Source organism: Fringilla coelebs (assembly GCF_963513975.1).
Source record: "Fringilla coelebs genome assembly, chromosome: Z".
NCBI lineage: Eukaryota > Metazoa > Chordata > Aves > Passeriformes > Fringillidae > Fringilla > Fringilla coelebs.
In genome coordinates, this window is record NC_140031.1 from 62,429,430 (window position 1) to 62,436,367 (window position 6,938).

Consider the following 6,938-nt stretch of genomic DNA (forward strand, 5'->3'; position numbering starts at 1 on the left):
ACACATTGCCACAGAACACAGTGGTAAATTTTTCTTTCTTCTTAATGAAAAATATATGCAACAAAATTGACAATACCATTTTATACAGGAATAAATGCTTCGGGCAAGAAGATTTTCCTGAAAGATATCTGGCCAACAAGAAATGAGATTCAGGCTGTTGAGCGTCAGTTTGTTATTCCTGGGATGTTCAAGGAGGTCTACGAAAAAATAGAGGTGAATTAATCCTCTTGGCAGTAGTTTGATTGATGTGCTATGCTATTCTGAAGATATTAATAAGATGATCATGATAATGAAATTAACCTTTTTCATGTCTAGGTTTTGATCGTGTTCTGACAGATATTCAGATAAGGGGTTTTTTAAATCTTCTGGATAATTCACTCGTTCTTTCAGATAGACATATTTTGAAAATTGCTCCTTATGATATTTTTAATGTAACATGTTGATGATGTGATTTCAACAGCCACCCTCAGCTGATAACAGAAGGTGGAATATTCTGGCTTCACAGTTGTTTGATTTTTTTCAGCTGACATAAAATTCACTTGCATTAACTAATAGGATTAATATCAGAAAAAAGACTTGTACTTGATAATGTCTTCCTGCATATCATTCTCAGTTTTTGAAATAAAATATTCTTATGGTTTTTATGTTAGGGAAACTTCTTAAGATTACTTAAAAATACAATAGACATTTATAAAGTGTTACCTGCGTACATAATACAGGTTATTCTCAAAAAACAGGATGAATGTGTCTTCTTTTGTAATGAAATTAGGATTTTTCTAAATCTTTTAATAGATAGAATCATTAAAAAACACCCCCAAAAGTAATGTAGAGAGTTATGTGCATTTTCCAAAGTGCTCCAAGAAATACACAAGGCTTTTGCTAAAGTCTAATTTGTAATTTCATCTGGATTCTGACATAATTATGTTGCTTCTGAAAACTTAGAAATCAATGAAAGGATTTTGTGTGTTTTTCAGACAGTAAACAAATCTTGGAATGCCTTAGATGCTCCTTCAGATAAACTGTATACTTGGAATCCCAAGTCTACTTATATCAAGTCTCCTCCTTTCTTTGATGGTCTGGTACGTACGTGCTTTCCCTTTGAATTAAGCCAAAGTGTGCAGTGATCTTGACTCATATTGAAGGAGAAGTAAAGCCACTTCAAGGGGTCTGAGAGGATTCATAAAAGCCTATTGAGGCCTTGGTTCTTAAATGTTAATATTGTGCTATTGTGTTCATTTTAATACAAAGGCATGAGTGATTCTCAAAGTATTCCCTTTCACTTCAGGGCTCTTGAAAAGTCTCCTTTTCCTTTTAAGTTGAAATACTTCTAAACAGTCACAAAGCAAGTGAAGAAAAATAGCAGGAAATTAAATGTACTGTTTTGTCGGCTTGCATGTTGCACCAAATAGTTCAGTGTTTGAATTGGTAATTCAGTGCCATTTAAAAGTAAATGGAGACTTTAATGCATGCACATGTCTAGGAATTCTCAATTTTCATTCATGTATCACAGGAAGCCTTGGCTGGTTTTTTTGTCTGCTGTATTTTTTCATGCATGAACTTGCTGGCAGACAGCCAGGGCATCATATTTGTTCAAGAACATAAAGATTTTTAATAGTGTTGGGTTTCTTCTTTCTCCTAACCTGTATAAAAAGAGAGATTTTATTTTGCAAAATTCCTTTTTGGAGAAAGGTAAAGGAATTATTTTTCATACATTAATTGTTTTGTTTGTATTTATGATGGCTTAGACTTTGGCTCTTCAGACCCCAAAAACAATAGAAGGTGCTTATGTTCTGTTGAGTTTTGGGGATTCTGTGACAACTGACCACATATCTCCAGCTGGGAACATAGCAAGAAATAGTCCTGCAGCCCGTTATTTGACCAGCAGAGGGTAAGCACTGCTTATTTTTCTTGTCATGGATTGGGAAGAGAAAATAAACCACTACTGTTATGCCATGTTACAGGCACACATACCTTCTGTCTGTTCACATACACTTGTATACCTTGACAGCTGTCTGGACAACATGTAAATTAAGAAAGAAAAGCATTTCTCTTTCTGCTACTTCAGCAGCTCTTACTAAGTGTAAGAAGTAGAATAGAGTGTATACATCTGTTATCCCAGTAGAGTTAAAGACCTTTCTATGGAAATGGGGGAAGAAAACTATCCTGTACGTTTATTCATAAATAAGAGAATCAACATTTGTCTCCCTATCAGAGCAAAATTACTGTTTTTGTTAGTGCCAAAAATGGCGTTTATATTAATTTCTTCTAGCGTGTGCAACTATTTCATATATCTAGGCTCTTAGGCAATACAGAACATCCAGAAGTTTAGGTGTCAGTGCAGCTGCAATAACTGGCAAATCTATTGTGATTGGAGTCTTGTAAAATGTTCATCTTTTTTGATGGCCAGTCTGTCAGTTTAGTACTTGGGGTTCAATTTAAGGCAAGACTAGGACTTACCAAGGTGACTTACTCAGACTTCACAGGTAATATAATGCTTTTATTCTCGGATTTTAGCACTTCTTACAACTTCAGTGGTATTTTGAGCAACAGCACTGACATAAAAAGTCCTACCTCACTAGACCTAATAATTTTGTAAAGAGAATGGATTAAAACAGCCTGATATACTGAAAACTGACTGCTCTGGACTCTCTGACCCCCTGCTATCAATTACTTGGAAATCTGAATAGTCCTACATGCATTACAAAACAGATGCTGTATGTCATAGCTGCAGTTTGGATGTAGCCCAGTGCAAACAGTATAATTTTCTGTCACATTCTAGTGCATTTTTTGTTTGCTGGTTAGGCTGCAGTGTCCCCTCGGTCTCATATTTCTGTTTGCAAATGAAATTTTTCTTCTGTAGTTCTAACTTGCAGCAGAGCTTCTTGCTGCCTTTTAGATATTTAGCACAGTGTTCTGCCATTGTTCTAGATGCTGTAGTAGTATAAGTAATGAGAATCTTTGGGCACCAGCTATTAAGAAAAAAACGGTGTTGCATCTGCTGACTTAATGTGAATTATATCCTTGCATCACTGTTGGATACTAGTTCTAGGGCAAGAGTTTAGAATATTATGGAAGCTGCTTTTTCTGACCAAACTGTAGCTGTGTGTAAATTAATTTTCGTTTCCTTCAAAACATCTCAAAGGAGAAGTATTAGCTAACTGGGTGCTACTGCCAGGGTAGGAACTACATATATACCTGCCTCAGAAACACCAGTTTATAAGTTTCTTTTTTTAGAGCAGAGTGCTTTTAGTCTAAAACCAACCGAGTTTCCTTTCCTTCTTTTTCCTTAATAGCTTGACTCCTCGAGAGTTCAATTCTTATGGCTCCCGCAGAGGGAATGATGCTGTCATGGCCAGAGGGACATTTGCAAACATTCGCTTGGTCAACAAGTTTATTGATAAACAAGGACCTCAGACGATCCACTTCCCTTCTGGGGAAATTGTAAGTATACATGCTGCTCTAAACTGCTGCTCACTGACAATAGAGGGGATTAGTGCTGGCTTTCCTTCTTACCAGCTTAGGTATTTTGCTTCAGTACCTTTTAAGTAAAGCTAGTTGAGAGGGCAGGAGCTGACTCAGGGAAGCAGTCACATGTACGTGTGCAATGAGGTTCTTTCTGGCATACCCGTGGAGAATGTAACCACTGTAAAAGCACCAATGGAAAGTGCAGGTTTGTGTTGGGAGGAAGATCAGACTAGAAGCCACAATATCCTTAAAGGGCTGCTTGGTGTAAGTTGTGGGCTTCAGTTGTTTATGTGGGGACTCTTTTTTTTTTTCTCCTCCTTTCCCTGGAACTGTGATTCCACTTGCAAAAAGTTTATAAAGCGTTTGGCATTTTTATTCCAGCTGGACGTGTTTGATGCTGCAGAAAGATACAAGCAGGCTGGTCATCCTCTGATTGTGCTGGCTGGGAAGGAATATGGTGCAGGAAGTTCCAGAGACTGGGCTGCTAAAGGACCATTCCTCTTGGTGAGTTGCTACAGTAAACGAGGAGGACAGTATTAACAGGGCATTTATTTGTCAGTAAGACAAGCTTATCACCAAATCCTGGGTAGCTCATTCTCACTTTTGGTAGCAAGAGATATTTTGAAATCTCAGCTGCCTCCAAGAGACACAGTAGGGTTGCAAAAGCTATTTAATATTAATAGATTTTGTTCCAACTGGAAGGCTTGACTGATCTTCATCTAGAAGTCCAGAAGACCACACTAAGAAGGCCAGTTTCTTTACTTCCACTTTCAGTAGCCCCATAAACCATAGGTCTGCTTTCAGCAGCATCCTTAAGCTCACTTAGCAAGGAAACTAGAAAGCCTAAGAGAAGAGTATCAGTGAAAATTAAATTCAGCATGGCTTCACCATGGGAGCCAAATACAGATCCATATACAGTAGAATACCTGTTTCTTTCTTTGTCTGCCCAGTCTTACACTGTTTACAGCAAGAACTCTGATTCAAGCTTTCTTGCATTATTAGAAAAATACACAAGAGAGTTGGTGTTTCAGTTCATCTAGGTTTTTGGTGGTTTTTTTCTGACATTGAGTTTTTGTGTTTAATGTATTAACATGTAATATTTTCAAAATTAATTAAACTGCACGCTGGTGCAGTTATAGGAGGGCAACACTGAATTAGGAAGAGTAATGGAAATGACTAGTGGTGCACTGCATAAGACATGTTAAAATAGATGCAGAATTCCTGAGGAAATGTGTTACTTTTCTGAGTCACACTACTTTGAGAGACGTGTGAAAGTTAATATACAATCAAGTCATCCTGGACAGTTTGCTGTCAGACAGACCTGCTGACTCTACCAGTAGCTGGTAAATGAAATGGAGGGGACCACAAACAAACCAATTTTCTTCTTGTGAGTACAGAAAGACTGTTCTGAACTATGAAATAACTTAACCTGTTGTGTATTTCCCAGGGTGTCAAGGCTGTGCTTGCTGAAAGCTATGAGAGAATTCATCGAAGCAACCTAGTAGGAATGGGAGTGATTCCTCTGCAGTATTTACCTGGAGAGGATGCAGGAACTTTAGGACTCACTGGACGGGAGCGTTACACGATTATCATTCCTGAAAAACTAAAACCACAGATGAATGTCCAGATTAAGGTATGAGACACCTAAGAGCTGAATTTTCTGAATCACTGTAATTTTACTCAAAATTAATTGTCTCTTCAAAACATATGCTGTGTCATATGGCAGTCAAATTTGCTTAAAATAGGGAGAAGAATTGAGATGGTGAAGGAGATTAAAACAGTTATTCTAATAGGGGTTAAACTGAAGGAGGGTAGAATTAGGTTAGATATAAGGAATAATTTGAGATGAGGCACTGGAACTACTACCCTGAGAAGCTGTGGATTTCTTCTCCCTGGAAGGGTTCAAGGTCAGGTTGGATAAGGCTTTGTGAGCAACCTTCTCAAGTAGAATGTTCCCTGCCCATGGCAGTAAGGGTTTGAACTAGGTGATCCTTCATGTCCCTTCCAGCCCAAACTATTCTGTGATTTACTAAGACAGGTTATAAAAGCAGGATGCTCAAACTGTTTTAATTAGCACAAAGCCAGTCATTCAAAGTCCACTATAAATTTGTCAGTTATAAATGAAGCAGCAAATGCAAAGAGACTCCATACTGTGTTTATTATGGTTTGTTTTAAACCACTTTCAAGCAACTTCCTGTAGTCCAGTGTGGATAGAAGTATTGGCACCTGTTAACTTTAGCTTTCTATCACAATTTTTTAAGATAGCAAAACTATGCTAGCAGTCTTTATTTTACTATGATGTCAAGTGACATGTGCAAGGTTCTGCTTCTTGAATTACTTTCTTTGACCCTAACAGCTGGACACTGGGAAGACGTTTAATGTCATCATGAGATTTGACACTGATGTGGAGCTCACTTACTTCCACAACGGCGGCATTCTGAACTACATGATCCGGAAAATGTCATCCTAATCAAAAACAATTAAGCAAAAAGGTCCAGGTACAAACCTGCTTCTCCTGAGCACAATGAAACTATAGTAATCATGCATTTCAAAGTGTGAACCATAAAGTGAACAATTTTTTTCTGTGGATTGTATTAGAAGGCTTGTTTACAGTGCTGAATTTTTCTGTGTATCAGGAAACTGGACACACCCATATAAAGTAAACAGCATTTATTAACTGTTTTGTATGGCAGTTGGCTTGACTTACCTTAGAATACAGTGCAAAAGTCATTAAAATACTGCTGGCATCTGTAGAACCATTGAAGATCATGTGCTGATTTCATGTATTTGATCCACCTTGTTTGACTCTGAAGTTAAGTTCTATGCTCATATGTGATCTAGAAATTAACTGACAGTATAAAAACATTTTTATTCCTTCCTGATTACCTGCCACTGACTTGCTTTCTTATTCAGTTAAACAGAATCTGAATCTAATATTAAAATTATTTAGTTGTTTATTAATTTTAAAAAATGTGAAGTCTGTTTGAAATCTAAACCTTTGTGCAAAGGTGGACTTATTGGGGATATTTCTAATAGATAAAATTAAATTTATTTTTAAAAAGTTTGGTGGTTCTGTCATTTTATCTTTAGTGTTGTGATGCAGAGCAAAACTTTGACTTGCACTCTTCTCAGTGTCCCTGCAGGAACAGAATCATAGGAATCTTGACTTTCCATTTATTTCCATCTAGTTTCTTTTACAAGTTTGCATGAGCTAGAATGAATACAAATACTGTCAGATACTGGCAGTCTTCTGTAACCAAACATAATCCTGGCATGATACAATTCCATCTTCTTTTGTGCCATCAAGAAGACAATCTCCACACTTTCAAGATCCTCATCAGCAATTTCTATGTCAGTTAGCAACCAGTAATTACATTAATGCACTCAATGCAGTAAGTGACTGCCCAATCAACAGTGCTATGTGAATATATTTACAGAGATAACAAACTACTCTTACTCAGAGATAAACAATT

General features: G+C 37.1%; 1 protein-coding gene across 2 annotated transcripts in view; it reads left to right on the plus strand.

Annotated features, from left to right (window-relative positions):
- Window positions 1-6,483, plus strand: part of ACO1 (aconitase 1) — a 54,896-nt gene extending 48,413 nt beyond the window's left edge. For both annotated transcript variants that reach the window (XM_084224898.1, XM_084224897.1), the window contains exons 15-21: window positions 89-213; window positions 975-1,079; window positions 1,746-1,888; window positions 3,294-3,441; window positions 3,847-3,969; window positions 4,913-5,098; window positions 5,822-6,483. In XM_084224898.1, the coding sequence (XP_084081024.1) occupies window positions 89-213; window positions 975-1,079; window positions 1,746-1,888; window positions 3,294-3,441; window positions 3,847-3,969; window positions 4,913-5,098; window positions 5,822-5,935 (944 nt within the window). In that variant the 3' untranslated portion in view covers window positions 5,936-6,483. The remainder of the gene's footprint in view (window positions 1-88; window positions 214-974; window positions 1,080-1,745; window positions 1,889-3,293; window positions 3,442-3,846; window positions 3,970-4,912; window positions 5,099-5,821) is intronic.
- Window positions 6,484-6,938: the final 455 nt, after the last annotated feature.